Source organism: Myxine glutinosa, chromosome 7, assembly GCF_964187855.1.
Source record: "Myxine glutinosa chromosome 7, kmMyxGlut1.1, whole genome shotgun sequence".
NCBI classification, from domain to species: Eukaryota; Metazoa; Chordata; class Myxini; order Myxiniformes; family Myxinidae; genus Myxine; species Myxine glutinosa.
The window spans coordinates 162,892,038-162,908,803 of NC_136267.1; the positions used below are offsets into that span (position 1 = coordinate 162,892,038).

Here is a 16,766-nt window from a genome sequence, read left to right on the forward strand (position 1 = left end):
CCTTGTGAGATGAATATCTTGAAAAATAAGCGAAGTACCAACTTCTAATTTGGTGTGTGGGTGTATCTCGGCATTAGGAAGAACGCGATTGAAAATTGGGTAGCCACGTCAAAATCCAAGATGGCGCACCATATATATGTCTGAACCTTGTGAGCGAAATTTTTGAAAAATGAGCGAAGTACCAACTTCTAATCTGGTGTGTGGGTGTACCTAGGCACAAGCAAGAACGCTGTTTAAAATTGGGTCGCCACCTCAAAATGCAAGATGGCCACCGCCATGTATGTCTGAACCTTGTGAGATGAATATCTTGAAAAATAAGCGAAGTACCAACTTCTAATCTGGTGTGTGGTTGTATCTAGGCACAAGCAAGAACGCTGTTTAAAATTGGGTCGCCACGTCAAAATCCAAGATGGCCGCCGCCATGTATGTCTGATGCCATGTATGTCTGAACCTTGTAACCTGCATATCTTGAAAAATAAGCTAAGTACCAACTTCTAATCTGGTGTGTGGGTGTATCTCGGCAAAAGGACGAACGCTATTGAAAATTGGGGCGCCACGTCAAAATCCAAGATGGCCGCCACCATATATATTCCTGAAACTTGTGAGCGAAATATCTCGAACAATAAGCGTAGAACCAACGTCTAATCTGGTGTGTGGGTGTATCTATTGGGTTGCCACGTCAAAATCCAAGATGGCCACCACGATGTATGTCCGAACCTTGAGATGAATATCTTGAAAAATAAGCGAAGTACCAACTTCTAATTTGGTGTGTGGGTGTATCTCGCCATAAGGAAGAAGGCTATTGAAAATTGGGTCGCCACGTCAAAATCCAAGATGGCCGCCACCATATATATGTCTGAACCTTGTGAGCGAAATATCTTGAAAAATAAGCGAAGTACCAACTTCTAATCTGGTGTGTGGGTGTATCTAGGCATAAGGAAGAACGCTATTGAAAATTGGGTCGCCATGTCAAAATCCAAGATGGCCGCCGCCATGTATGTCCGAACCTTGTGAGATGAATATCTTGAAAAATAAGCGAAGTACCAACTTCTAATTTGGTGTGTGGGTGTATCTCGCCATAAGGAAGAACGCTATTGAAAATTGGGTCGCCACGTCAAAATCCAAGATGGCCGCCACCATATATATGTCTGAACCTTGTGAGAGAAATATCTCGAAAAATAAGCGAAGTACCAACTTCTAATCTGGTGTGTGGGTGTATCTAGGCACAAGGGAGAAGGCTGTTTAAAATTGGGTCGCCACGTCAAAATCCAAGATGGCCGCCGCCATGTATGTCTGAATCTTGTGAGAAGAATATCTTGAAAGATAAGCGAAGTACCAACTTCTAATTTGGTGTGTGGGTGTATCTCGGCATAAGGAAGACCGCTGTTGTAAAGTGGGTCACCACGTCAAAATCCAGGACGGCCGCCACCATATATATGTCTGAACCTTGTGAGCGAAATATCTTGAAAAAAAAAGCGAAGTACCTTCTGGTGTGTGGGTGTATCTAGGCATAAGGAAGAACGCTATTGAAAATTGGGTCGCCACGTCAAAATCCAAGATGGCCGCCTCCATGTATGTCTGACCCTTGTGAGCGAAATATCATATCATAGCATGTTTTCTGCGTGTTCCACTTTGTCGACTCACATCACTTCCCCGACGGGGGACCTAGGCGTAACGCTTGTTTTCTTTTCTTTTTTAATGCTTCTGCCAACGAAGTTTTCGGGTAACAATGAGTCGCTTCCTGACGGGAATATTAAGCAAGGAGGGGAGGGGAAGAGAGGAGAGAAGAGGAGGGAAGGGTGAGGGGGATGGGAGGGGTGGGTTAGTATATCGCACAAAAATGTTGGTCAATAAAAAACAATTGGTACGTAAAAACAAAAAGGTCGCTCTGTCTACTGTGCAAAAGCAGCCTGAATAGCGTTCACCAAGTGGTGATTAATCATATTCAAAAAGGGTGTTATAATTATAACACACCCAAACTTCCCTGGCCTTGTGACATTAATTAAGTACACAGGTATTTCTGACTTCATTTGTAGAGCCCTCACCAGGCGGCTTAAGCACTCCAGCAAGCACTTCAACGAAATGGGTAATAAGGAACTGCTGGCTTGGCAAGCTATAGCAAGCTGATTGCTTCTGGTTTAAATGGCTGAGGAATTTTAAAAACAGATCGCAGGTACAGTGGAGTGACACCGTATCCCATGGAAGTATGAATTAAGTTAAAATTTATTATTAAGTGAAAAACTAACCCCAGAAGGAAAATGACAGCATCGCTTAAATAAATGAATATACACACTTAGTTATAAAAATCGCTAGATATGGTAAATTTTGTCAGATTTCCCTCCAGATTTGGACATTTATTTAGTCTACAGCATCCAATCCTCATATCCGAAACCAGATTTTGATGATATTCTTCGATAACGTAATGATGATCGATCGTCGTGTTTACAAGGCAAGGCACGTTTGAATAAGCCGAAACAAAATGGTGGCTTAAGAACCCAGCGAGTGGCAGTGGGCTGACCAAGATGGCGGGTAGCCATATTGGTAAGGCTTTTTCAGGTTTTTTTTCTAATGAGTACCTCGTTAATCATCTTCAAAAATGGTGTTACAACACACCCAAACACCCAGTTTTCATCATTTCAATCTGTTGGAGGTCCAGGTGTGTGCATGCAAAGTTTGGGGCTGCTAGGTTTCATGGTTTTGGAGTTATGTAGGAGAGAGACAGACAGACAGATGGACACTGCCTTTTGTTATTATAGATTGGGTTTTCCTCTATGCTTTATGATGCCGTTGAAGATTGCACCCAGGGAGTGATGATCCAGTTTCACACCAATGGTAGTGTCTTTAATTCACACAAATGTTGCTCTGTGATATACTTTTCATCCATGACTATGTACTCTTGAGTCATAATCTCGAAGATATGCAATTTATTGTCAACCCCTTTGCACAATCTGCTCATCACTATGGCCTTACAATTAGCCTCTAAGAAAACAGAGGCTCTGCTTCAGCCGAGACAGAAGGTACGTAAACCGTCCTATACATTACCATCGATGACGCGCCACTCAAAGTTGTAAATAAGTTCTGCTACCCTGGAGGTGTCCTCTCTCAAAATGCAATGATTGACGACGAAGCAACATCAAGACTCGGTAAAGCATGTCTGTCCTTTGGTAGATTGACACATCAACATCACTGACACATGACTTGACACATGACACATCACTTTTGGCATGAACTTGGCATTTGCCTGGACACAAAGATCAGTGTCTATTGTGCCGTTGTTTTCTCGACACTTGTACGGATGCGAATCATGGACACCCCATCACCACCATATCAAACACTTTGATCAATTCCATATGCGATGCTTTCCTAAGATTCTTGGCATCACCTGGCAAGACACAATACCTCACACCTAACACCTCAATCCTAGTCTGCTGCAGTATCCAAGGAATTGAGTATTTCTTGGAATTGAGATCCCTGCGTGTCGTAAGAGGCGACTAAAAGGTTTGGTGTCGGGAAAGGCATCCGGCCATTAAACATTGCCGCAAAAAGGGAACCATGACAATTACATATGGGCAGGGTACAGCCCGAAGTACCCAGTGGGGGCCCTCACCCCCTCTCGTCAAAATCAAGGTGGGGAACCCGGTCGGAGCAAGGGTGGAAATCACTCCATTTATGATGACGAAATGTGTGATGCCCCATGTGGAAATCGTTTTCTGAGGTTTGGGACATGGAATGTAGGGACAATAACAGGGAGATCAGGAGAAGTGGTGGAAGTGTTGGTCAGAAGAAGAGTGGACATATGTTGTGTGCAGGAGAGGAGATGGAAGGGAAGCGGTGTGAGAATGGTGAAGGGTATGCAGGGACAGAAATACAAGTTTGTGTGGCAAGGGTGCCCGGAAGGCGTGCATGGTGTTGGTGTCTTGTTTTCTGAGGAGTTTGAAGACAGTGTGGTGAGTGTGACCTGAGTGAGTGAAAGGTTGATGGTGAAAATGATGATTGGAAAGCTCTTGGTGAACGTCATCTCGGGATATGCTCCGCAGGTCGGTCGGAGCGATGAAGAGAAGGACAAGTTCTGGTGTGCAATAGAGAAGCTGATGGAAAACGTGAAAGATGAGGAAGTTGTTGTGGTCGGAGGAGACCTAAATGGACATGTGGGAAGGAGTATTGATGGTTTTGAGGGAGTTCATTGGGTTACGGATATGGTGTGAGGAATGGAGAAGGTGAAAGGATTTCGGAGTTTGCTGATGGAGCTGGTTTGTTGATATGTAATACTCAGTTCCAGAAAAAGGATAATAAGCTTGTTACATACACATCAGGTGGGTCGACGACAACCATTGACTACCTGATGGTGCGTAGGCGAGATAAGGGGCACCTCCGGGACACAAAGGTGATCCCGGGGGAGGAGGCTGTTTCACAGCACCACTTGGTTGTCTGCGACATAAGGGTGAAAGGTGCAAGGAGAGCTTGGCGGGTGAAGTGCCAACCGAGAATGAAGGTGTGGAGGTTGAAAGAGGTGACAGTAAGGGAGGCATTAAAAGAGAGGCTGAGTAGGGTAGAGGATGGTGTGGTTGAGCTTGAATGTGGTTGGATGTCAATGAAAGATAGACTGTTGTTAGCCGTTGGTGAGGTATGTGGATGGACAAAAGGACCATAAAGGCACTCGGGAACATGGTGGTGGGACGATGAAGTTGGAAAGAAGATTGACGAGAAGAGTAAGAAGTTCAAGGAGTGGCAGAAGGCGAAGGGTACGGGAGCAGAAGAGGCAGAGCATGAAAGTTATAAGGCAGCCAAGAAGGCTGCAAAGAAAGAGGTAGCAAAGGCGCAGGAGGCATACAGGAAAATGTTCGGAGAACGCTTGGATTCGGAAGAGGGTCAGAGAGCGGTATTCAGGATTGCAAAGCAGATAGCGAAAGAGAGGTGTGATATGATGGGGGTGAGTTGCTTGAAGGATGAAGTGGGACAAATCGTTGTGGACCCAGATGGAATTAAAGGAAGTTGGAAAAGGTATCTGGAAATGCTGTTGAATGCAGAGAATGAATGGGATGGCAACATAGAGAGTAACCCAGTTTTAGGAACGGCAGAGAAGATAACTGAAAAGGAAGTTGAGGAAGCGATGAAAGCAATGAAGAGTAGAAAAGAGGGAGGGCCGACGGCAGTTGTGGGAGATGTGTTGAAGGCAGCGGGAAGTTGGGGTGTGAAGAGAATGACAGAGATCTGTAAACTGGTGGTGAAAGAAGGCCGCATTCCAGTGGATTGTGAACCGAGTACCCTCATCCCTCTATACAAGGGGAAAGGTGACCCTCTGGACTGTGGCTCGTATAGAGCGATAAAGCTATTAGAGCATGGAATGAAGGTATTGGAAAGGGTGTTGGAGAAAAGGATAAGGAAGAAAGTGAAGATCGACGAAGTGCAGTTTGGATTTATGCCAGGAAGAGGAACGACAGACGCGCTTTTTATTGCAAGGCAGTTGCAGAAGTACATGGAGAAGAGGAAGAAGTTGTGTCTTGGGTTTGTTGATCTGGAGAAAGCATTCAATGGGGTTCCACGCGAAGTAGTGACATGGGCATTGAGGAAGTTAGGACCAGAGGAATGGTTGATCAGAGTAGTAATGGCAATGTACGAGAGAGCGCGCACAGCTGTAAGGACAAAGGACGGGAACAGTGGTGAGTTTGAGGTGAAGGTGGGAGTGCATCAGGGGTCGGTACTAAGTCAACTACTATTTGTAGCTGTGATGGAGGTGCTGGTTTGGAACATAAAGGAGGGTGTACCGTGGGAGTTGTATGCAGATGATCTGGTGTTGATTGGAGAGAGTATGGATTGACTGAAGGAGAAGATGAACAAGTGGAAGGAATGTATGGAGGCAAAAGGTCTGAAGGTGAATATCGGAAAGACGAAGGTGATGGCACATGGTAAAGCATGTGGTGAGGTGGAAAGAACTGTGAAGTGGCCGTGTGCTGTGTGCAGGAAGGGTGTTGGAGTGAACTCCATTCAATGTACAATGTGCGCTGAGTGGGTTCATCAAAAATGTAGTGGTCTGAGAGGGTCATTAACCAGTGTGGCAGCTACATTCAAGTGTAAGGTGTGCACAAAAGGGAGCTGCAGATGGAGGAAATGTTGGGTTAGATCTTGGAGATGGCGTGAAGCTGCAAGGTGTGAAAACATTTTGCGACCTCGGAGACATGCTGAATGGAGAAGGGTTGATCAGACTCTGCAACGGTTGCTGGAGTGAGATGTGCATGGAAGAATTTTCGGGAACTGAGCGGCGTGCCGACGAGGAGGGGAGTGTCATTGAAGCAGAAGGGAACGGTGTATTCTGCACGTGCAATGAGAAGTGTTATGATTTATGGGAGCGAGACATGGGTAATGAATGTAGAGCAGCAACGAAGGCTGGAAAGGGTGGAAATGCAAATGGTTCGGTGGATGTGTGTAGTGTCATTGAGAGAGAGGAAAACAATTGATGAATTGCGAAAGATGATGGGAATAGAGCCTGTGATGGATGCTGTGAAGAGAAACAGGTTGAGATGGTTTGGTCATGTGTTGAGGAAGGATGAAAGTGACTGGTTGAGAAGAGTGATGGAAATGAATGTCAAAGGAAGTCGAGGACGGGGAAGACCGAGAAAGACTTGGCTAAAGGTGGTGGAAGAAAAATTTGCGGGCAAAGGGGTTATCAAGGGGAGATGCAGAAAATAGGGCAAAATGGAGAAGATTGTCATGGGGCCTGCATGGCTAACCCCCGCTCTCGCAGGGAAAATGGCCTTAAAATGCCTGTTGTTATTGTTGTTGTTCATCTCCACAAGGACCAGTCTGATTCTTTCGGTCGAAGCTGTGGGTCCCGTATTGGATTATACAGCCATCCCACAACCCACAATGCTTCGTGAGCATGCCAACAAAGGGAAGAAATTTGTTTAAAGCAACGACTCATACCACCATCATCATCATCATCATGCAAAGATGAACTGATTTAATTTTGAGGTCCAGAGGTCAAAGCTCAATGATCTGTCATGGGGTTTAGTTACCACGATAACTTCAGAACAGCTGAAAGAAGAACCACCTTTGGAGGCCATTTTTCCCTGCAGAGCAGGGGTTAGCCTTTTTCGGGCACCATGGTCCCCTTTTATATTGAATATATTATATTATTTTATATTATATTGAATATATAATTGAATATTATATATATATTGAATATTCAATTGAATATGTTGAATATTGAATATTGAATTCAATATTGAATATAATATTCAATATTGAATAATATTCTATATTCAATTTATCCCTGGTGTTGGGCTAGCGGCTAGGGTGCCAGCTTAGGATCCTAGGATCCTGGGTTTGAATCCCGGTCGATCGCTGAATTAACGCCAGGGGGGTTGACTCAGCCTGTCATCCTTCCGAGGTCGGCTAATTGAGTACCAGTTCACTGGTAATTCCCTGCTTGTCGTAAAAAAAAAAGGCGACAAAAAGGGTTGGCGGCAGGAAGGGCATCCGGCCGTAAAACATTGCTTCAAAAAAAGGGACCGAAACGCAACAACAACCACGGTCCCCGAAAAAGGCCAACCCCCGCTTGCGGGGAAAAAATGGCCTCTAAAGGTGGTTTTTTAAAAAATTCAATATATTCAATATATATATATATATATATATCAATATATATATATATTGTTACGGACACGCGGATTAAGATGTTATGATGGGCCGAGCGGAATGGCCGCCGTGTTCGCACAGTTTACCCGATTCCACCCGACGTTGACCAAATCGCGCTATGCTAAATCAATAAAGGAAAGGACACAACGGCTGGGATAAATGAAACGACACAAGGGGTACAGTTCTCAAGACCTCCGGAGGAGGATATAATTGGTGATGCAGAAAAGGGATAGATTACAAGGTAAGAGGTAAAGCACAGAAAAGATGGGCACTTAGTTACAGTCTTATCTTATCCCCGACAGACCACAGACAAACGGAACAAGACTGACTTACACAGGGATTGATGGCAGGGAAGGACAGGCAGTCGATAGCACAAGGTGCACCTTGGCTCAGGGACAGGATACAGCTCGGTCCAGTCCAGAGATGCGGGGAGGTATTGCAGCGCTCGGAGGTGGCGTCTCTCTTCCTTTAAGTCCAGCGCGCATCTGACGTCACCTCCCTCTTCCTGCGCATGCTCAGCGGGGAGTGACACGCCCTCGGCTCGTTGGCCCCGCCCCAGATGGGATCGGTCCGCCGCTTCTATTGGGTGCGGGGGGTTACCGGGCTCCGCCCTTGACGAGGAGCTGACAGCGAGCCCCTACGTGGTAACCCCGTCGAGCACATGTTCGATGGCGGCTAACCAAGCCGGAGTGAGGACGCGCACTCCCCGCGCCCCCGCCGTTGTTGTTGCTGTTGTTGTTGTTGCTGAACCGTGAGGAAAAGCTGCGGGGAGGTATTGGGAGGTCCTAAACTTCCTAACGGTGCCATACAATCACATTCTGGTGCAACGAAGAGTCAGAATTAATGGAAACGAGTCCTTAATGACATAGACTAAGAATAACTAGCAAGATGTCCTATAGTTGTCTACGTGAGATGCGGTGGACCTGGATGCGACATTTAATGGGGGAAATAGGGGAAGGTCGGGTCTACAGAGTGTTGTTTACAGAAAATGGGACTAGGGAATGGGGGATTGGGGATAGTTGGGAAGTATGGAGGAAATAGGGGAATATTTACAAGCGGATATGGATGGAGGCCAATCTCATATCCGCAACAATATGTATATAATATATATTCAATATATATATATATATATCAATATATATATATATATATATATCAATATATATATATATATATACATATATATCAATATATATATATATATATATATATATATATATATATATATATATATATATATATATATATATATATATATATATATATATAAACTTCCTGCCACCAAGGAACCAATTAAAGTTGGTACAGTTATGTATAATGACAGCAAAGATGAACTGATTAGATTAAGGGATCAAGAGGTCAGATGTCCCGTTCGGTAACAATTCTGTTACCGAGCTAACTTGTGAACCAGTGATGGGATTTTGACCAAACTTGGTATCGGTGTATATTATAATTATGACGAAAATATGAACTGATTAGATTTCTTCATAAAAAAACAAGGTCAGAAGTCATGTCAGGTAAAAATATGATATTTGAGAACAGCTGAAGGGATTTAAATCAAACTTTATAAAAGTATGTATAATGGTGTAATAATGTGGGCAGAGATGTATCGGTTTCTTATTCCTAAACAACCTACATTTCCCAAGAAATACATGTTTTGAGAACCAGTGTATGTGGCCCCACCCCCAAAAAGTATTTGCCCTCTTCACTGAAACTACACACATGATTTTGGTGAAACTTGACCAACCTCACCCGTGATATTCCAAAGTTTGTTCACGGCAATAAAAATAAACTCGTTCTACGGGGTTCGACCGGGGATAAAAGTAGTTTGATCCATGAAGATAGAAATTTGCTTTTTCCTCTGAAACTACAGCACTATTTCGATGAAACTTCACCACAACTTCATCCCCCGTGATGTACCAAAGTTTGTTCATGGCATTAAGAAAATCGGAGTCTAATGGGGTCTACATGGCGTCAAAGTGGGTCCAGGATTGACCGTCCAAAATCGGTATTTGCTTTCTTTGAAAAGATGCACCATTTTTATGAAACCTGACCACAACCTTCACTACCTGTGATTTATCAAAGTTTGCTCATGGCATTAAAAAATTGGGGTGTGTGTGTGTGTGTGGAGGTGTGTGTGGAGGTGTGTAGGTGTGGTTGCTTTCACCTCAAAAACTACACAAGCAATTCCGATGAAACGTGACCACGATCTTCATCACCCGTGATGTACCAATGTTTGTTCACGGCATTAGAAAAATTGGGGTCTACTGGGGGTGGAAGGCGAGGGGTTGCCCCCAAAAATAGTTTGTTTTTTTTCTTTGTTGAAAGTCTTATGATTACGTTAGTATGATTCTACGTGCTGCCTTGTCTTCTAACAACCATTGGAATTGGTTTAGTATGCCATGATACTGTTTAAAATACCTTCAGTTGGTGTAGTAGCCTGCTTTATTATACCAGGTGAGTGCTATGGGGTATTGCCCTTATTTGTTATCATGGCATTGGTCGTGAGAATGAAAAACAAAACCGTGGCATGTTATAAAGACTTGCCGTTTTTCTCTTAATAAAATTCTCTCGGGTTCTACACATTTTAGACACTGAATACAGTGTGCATCAGAATAGCACAAAGCTAGCTGTCCTTGAGGAAAACAATCATGTCAAAATACAATCAATTTCCTCAACATCAGCAAAGCTTTCATGTGTGCTTAATTGCCACATTGATTGTTTTAAGTTTTCTCCTTTCTTTTCCCACAGCTTCCTGGTCTATTTGATGGATGCTTCTTCTTTTTCACTGGCGACTTCACCACTCACAACAAACATGAACTGGTAACCCTGGTGCAAGCCGGCAGTGGTCGAGTGCTTAATCGGCGGCCAAGACCCGAGAGCGATGTAACCCAGAGCGAGGATGCAGTGGCATATCATGCTCCACCTGGTTCTGACGCGACCTTTTGCACTCATTATATACTTTATGATAAGGGCAGACCGGCAGGTGTAGTGAGGTGTGGGAAAGTGTGGACAGTACCATCATCTTGGCTTGTGGAGTGCATCCTTTCCTTTTCTCTTCTTCCTTTGGAGGAGGACGCTATGTCTATTTGACGTCCATTCCATTGCTTTGGAATTGTGTATTTTTTATGGGTACATTGGTTTTTTTTTTAACCAGAGTACATTGTTTTTGCTTCAATATGTGTGCTTGTTTAATACTTGTTTTTGTAAATCAATTAATTTGATTTCCCCCGAACTGCATTTTGTGCATCAAAGGGTAGACGCAAGAAGAAACCATGTGGCCTGTCACATCCACGTATGTGCATGATTTAGACATTTTCTGTTTACCTGATCATTCATTTATCCTTTTAACCAAATCTTTCCTTTTTAACCAAATCTATCAATTTATTCACTCATCTTTTGTTGCATATCTACATTCCATTTGCGTATAGAACTCAATAGCCACTTCTTAATTTTTTGCTATGGTACCACCCTCATGTACCACTCTTGCAAAATATATCGTGGACTCTTGTTGTTTTTCCAGATGTGCTAGCAGTATTAACTCCCACTCCAAAAAAGTTTTCCATTCATTTCATCGTAGTAGAGCAGCAGTTATAAGCTGAATTCACTTTGCCAGATATCGAGAGGCAAGCACGCTCCCAATTTGAACATTCCTGCTACACCAAGTCAAAGCGATCTTGCTGCTAAGTTCGAGCCACTTGTTTGAAAAAAATTTGGTTTCACTGTTTTTTTTGGCATATTGATGCAAGTTCCATCTACCAGTAATATGTCATTTGTATAACTTTTGCTTGTTTTGTGTTTTACATTTTATATCTCTTGCTTTTGCTATATTCATCTGCATACATTGTTCCCCTCAAATCGATCCTTCTTTGTCCTTCTCTTGTATTATTTTACAACTCCGAATTTTGCACAAAGTCTTGCCGGACACTGTTCCTGCTTGCATTTGCTCTAATGGCAGCTTTTACATTTTTTTTTTCTCCAAATGACGTGTATTTGTTTCTTGGAGAATTGTAGCATTAAAATTGTCTTCTTCAGTTTGTACTTTAAAATGTCATTGGAATTATGTCCTACATTGTTTTTGAATGTCATTGGAGCCCTGGTGTTGGGCTAGCGGCTAGGGTGCCGGCTTCGGATCCTAGGATCCTGGGTTCGAATCCCGGTCGATCGCTGAATTAACGCCAGGGGGGTTGACTCAGCCTGTCATCCTTCCGAGGTCGGCTAATTGAGTACCAGTTCACTGGTAATTCCCTGTTTGTCGTTAAAGGCGGCAAAAAGGGTTGGCGTCGGGAAGGGCATCCGGCCGTAAAACATTGCTTCAAAAAGGGGACCGAAAAACAACAACAACCACGGTACCCGAAAAAGGCCAACTCCCGCTTTACGGGGAAAAATGGCCTCTAAAGGTGGTTATATATATTTTTTATTTATTGTTTTTGAATTGTGAAGATTTGTGGTGCATTTCAAACAAATTAATTGTTTGGCCTTTTATGCCTTAAGTTTTACCTCCGCCACATTAAATCTTCATTTTTTATTTTTTTTTCAACAAACATTCCAAGTCTGCAGACCAGTGCAATGACCAGACCAGTGCAATGACCAGTGCAATTGCAGACCAGTGCAATGATTCCAAAAAAAATTTTTTTTTAAATAAAAAATTACTACCTTTATTGTTAAGAGCCACACATACTTATACACATGCTTCTTCCCAGCGCTATGTACTCCACCTACTTGCAATAACTGAATTGTAGCCAAGAATAACACCGAATACAAAAGGTGCAGCAGAAATGCTTTATATTTTACCATCCGAAAAAAGGCAAGTTTTTATTTATTTTTCCAACTATTTGAGGATGACCAAATGTACTGCTTACTGGTCACTTGAAAATCAAAATGTTGAACTTTGTTTTCAATGAGAACAATACAAGCCCCCAATTGATGTTGTAAATGTTTGGAATAAAAAAACCAAAAAAAAAACACCTTTAGGGGCCATTTTTGCCTGCAGAGCGGGGGTTGGCCTTTTTTGGGCACCTTGGTCCCCTTTTTGAACCAATGTTTTATGGCCGGATGCCCTTCCTGCCACCAACCCTGTTAGTTGCCTTTTGCGACACAGGGAATGACCAGTGAACTGGCACTCAATTTGCCGACCTCGGAAGGATGACAGGCTGAGTCAACCCCCTGGCGTCAATTCAGTGATCGACCGGGATTCGAACCCAGGATCCTCGGATCCCAAGCTGGCACCCGAACCGCTAAGCTACCAGGCTAAGCTACCAGGCTACCAGGTTTGGAATACAGATCTAAAATGTGTAATTGTGATTAAAAATGCATGAGTCTACAGCAGGAAGTCGCTAAACTTACGATGTAGGTTGGCACAGACACTCCAAAGGTTTAATGCAACACAAATCTTCAAAAACATCAAACAAGATACAAACTTAAACCCATAAAGTACCTACCAGTCTGTGGAGGATTTCACATCCAAAAACACAACTTTTGGACAGCATTGCTGAGATGCAAAACTGACTAACTTGGAATAGCCTGTTTATAATTCTTCTTCTTCCTCCACTTCATTTCAGACAGCTTAACTCAAAATTGGCTTAAGCTCAGGACTTGGTTTAACCACAAATATACTGCATTTTAGAGTGGGAAGGTCCGAATGGTGGCTACTCATATTTTTCGCAACTTGAAAGGATTCCACGAAAAGTATGTATACAACAACAGGCATTTTAAGGCCCTTTTCCCTGCAAGAGCGGGGGTTAGCCTTGCGGTCCCCATGACGATCTTCTCCATTTTGCCCTATTTTCTGTATCTCCCGTTGTTAACCCCCTTGCCTGCATTTCTTCTTCCACCATCTTTAGCCAAGTCTTTCTCGGTCTTCCCTGGCCTCTACTTCCTTCTACATTCATTTCCATCACTCTTCTCAACCAGTCACTTTCATCCTTCCTCAACACATGACCAAACCAACTCAACCTGTTTCTCTTCACAGCATCAATCACAGGCTCTATTCCCATCATCTTTCGCAATTCATCATTTGTCTTCCTTTCTCAACGATACTCCACGCATCCACCGAACCATTCGCATTTCCACCCTTTCCAGCCTTCGTTGCTGCTCTACGTTCATTACCCATGTCTCGCTCCCATAAATCATAACACTTCTCACACATGCAGCATACACCTTTCCCTTCAGCTTCAACGACACTCCCTTCCTCGTCAGCACGCAATTCAGTTCCCGAAACTTCTGACATGCACATCTCACTCTAACAACCGTTGCCGAGTCTGATCCACCTTCTCCATTACGCATGTCTCCTAGGTAGCAAAATGTTTTCACACCTTCCAGCTTCACGCTGTCTCCAACACCCAACTCAACATTTCCTCCATCTGCAGCTCCCTTTGTGCATACCTAACACTTGAATGTAGCTGCCACACTTGTTAATGAACCTCTCAAACCACTACATTTTTGATGAACCCACTCAGTGCACATTGTACATTGAATGGAGTTCACTCCGACACCCTTCCTGCACACAGCACACGGTCACTTCCCAGTTCTTTCCACCTCACCACATGCTTTACCACTTGCCATCACCTTTGTCTTTCTGATATTCACCTTCAGACCTTTTGTCTCCATACATTCCTTCCACTTGTTTATCTTCTCCTTCAGTCCATCCATACTTTCTGCAATCAACTCCAGATCATCTGCATACAACAACTCCCACGTTAAACCCTCCTTTACATTCGGAGCCAGCACCTCCATCACAACTAAAAATAGTAGTGGACTTAGTACTGACTCCTGATGCACTCGCACCTTCACCTCAAACTCACCACTGTTCCCATCCGTCCTTACAGCTGTGCGCGCTCTTTCGTACATTGCCATCACTACTCTGATCAACCATTCCTCCACGCCTAACTTCCTCAGTGCCCATGTCACTACTTCGCGTAGAACCCCATTGAATGCTTTCTCCAAATCAACAAACCAAAGAAACAACTTCTTCCTCTTCATGTACTTCTCCTGCAACTGCCTTACAATAAAAAGCGCGTCTGTCGTTCCTCTTCCTGGCATAAATCCAAACTGCATTTCGTCGATCTTCACCTTCTTCCTTATCCTCCTCTCCAAGACCCTTTCCAATACCTTCATTCCATGCTCCAATAACTTTATCGCTCCAGAGGGTCACCTTTCCCCTTGTATAGAGGGACAAGGGTACGCAATTCCCAATCCACTGGAATGCAGCCTTCCTTCACCACCAGATTACAGATCTCAGTCATTCTCTTCACACCCCAACTTCCTGCTGCCTTCAACAGATCTCCCACAACTCCCGTCGGCCTTCCTGCTTTTCCACTCTTCATTGCTTTTATCGCTTCCTCAACTTCCTTCTCAGTTATCTTCTCTGCCAGTCCTAAAACTGGGTTATTCTCTATGTTGCCATCCCATTCATTCTCTGCATTCAACAGCATTTCCATATATCTCTTCCATCTTCCTTTAATTCCATCTGGGTCCACAACGATTTGTCCCACTTCATCCTTCAAGCAACTCATCCCCATCACATCGCACCTCTCTTTCGCTATCTGCTTTGCAATCCTGAATTCCGCTCTCTGACCCTCTTCCGAATCCAAGCGTTCTCCGAACATTGTCCTACATGCCTCCTGTGCCTTTGCTACCTCTTTCTTTGCAGCCTTATTGGCTGCCTTATAACTTTCATGCTCTGCCTTTTGTGCCCCCGTACCCTTCGCCTTCTGCCACTCTTTCAACTTCTTCCTCTTCTCGTCAATTCTCTTTCCAACTTCATCATCCCACCACCATGTTTCCGAGTGCCTAGATGGTCCTTTCGTCCACCCACATACCTCACCAACGGCTCCCAACAGTCTATCTTTCATTGACATCCAACCACTTTCAAACTCAACCACATCATCCTCTCCTACCATACTCGGCCTCTCTTTTAATCCCTCCCGCACTGACATCTTTCAACTTCCACACCCTCATTCTCGGTTGGTACTTTACCCGCCGAGCTATCCTCGCACCTTTCATCCTTATTTCACAGACAACCAAGTGGTGCTGTGAAACAGCCTCCTCCCTCGGGATCACCTTTGTGTCCTGGAGGTGCCCCCTATCTCGCCTTCGCACCATCAGGTAGTCAACGGTGGTCGTCGATCCACCTGACGTGTATGTGACAAGGTTATTATCCTCTTTCTGGAACTGAGTATTACAAATCAGCAAACTCCAAAATCCTTTCACCTTTTACATTTCTCACACCATATCCGTAACCCCATGAACTCCCTCAAAACCATCCATACTCCTTCCCACATGTCCATTTAGGTCTCCTACCACAACAACTTCCTCATCTTTCACGTTTTCCATCAGCTTCTCTATCGCACACCAGAATTGTACAGAATGTGTACAAATTTCATACCTGTGTACAGAATCGTCGGTCTTTCGTATCGCGTATTCTGAGGCCTAAGTGTAGTACTAGGCTACCGTGTCCGACCTTGGCTTGAGGCTTTGTTTTTGTCTCAGCGGTTCTCCGATCGCGCTGCAATTACTTTCCGGTCTCTGTTTTTCACGGTCTTTTCACCCCATACTTCCTTGTTTTAAAATCTCAAAAAAAAAAAAACATTTCCTTCTGTTCTTATTCGTTTATTCGTTCTTATTTGTTCGTTCGTTCTTCGACCACGTTGTTTGTGATCACGTGATCACGTTAAAAAATGTCTCGTCTGTCCCCTGAAGACCTGCACTCTGTCATATTCTATAACACCTTTTTCTTCTTCTATAAAAGGATGCTTTCGACTTGCTCACCAAATCTATTCATTCCAAAAAAAAATTCCATCTCTTATAGTGCATCTTTCATTCATTCCCTAAACTCTCCAGTACACCATCCTCCCTCCAGCGTCCTCAAACGTATTTTTGACTCGAATGTCTCAAGAAACTCATTTTGCAATAAATGTTCGTTTCCCATTAATCGTACACTTTTCAAAATCCCATCACCCCAAAATCCCATTTCCCATCACCCCTCCCCTCTAAATCTACCCCCTTGCCCCTCCCCTCCAAATCATCCCCATCACCCATCTCTTTCAAATCTTCCCCCTTGCCCCTCCCCTCCAAATCTTCCCAATCACCCATTCCTTTCAAATCTCCCCCCACACCCCTCCCCTCCGAGACTC

General features: G+C 43.9%; 1 protein-coding gene across 1 annotated transcript in view; it reads left to right on the forward strand.

Annotated features, from left to right (window-relative positions):
- The window catches only part of BARD1 (BRCA1 associated RING domain 1), a 120,949-nt gene extending 109,283 nt beyond the window's left edge, over positions 1-11,666 (forward strand). The window contains exon 12 of the mRNA XM_068123508.2: positions 10,384-11,666. Within this exon, the coding sequence (XP_067979609.2) occupies positions 10,384-10,725 (342 nt within the window). The 3' untranslated portion in view covers positions 10,726-11,666. The remainder of the gene's footprint in view (positions 1-10,383) is intronic.
- The last annotated feature ends 5,100 nt before the right edge of the window (positions 11,667-16,766 follow it).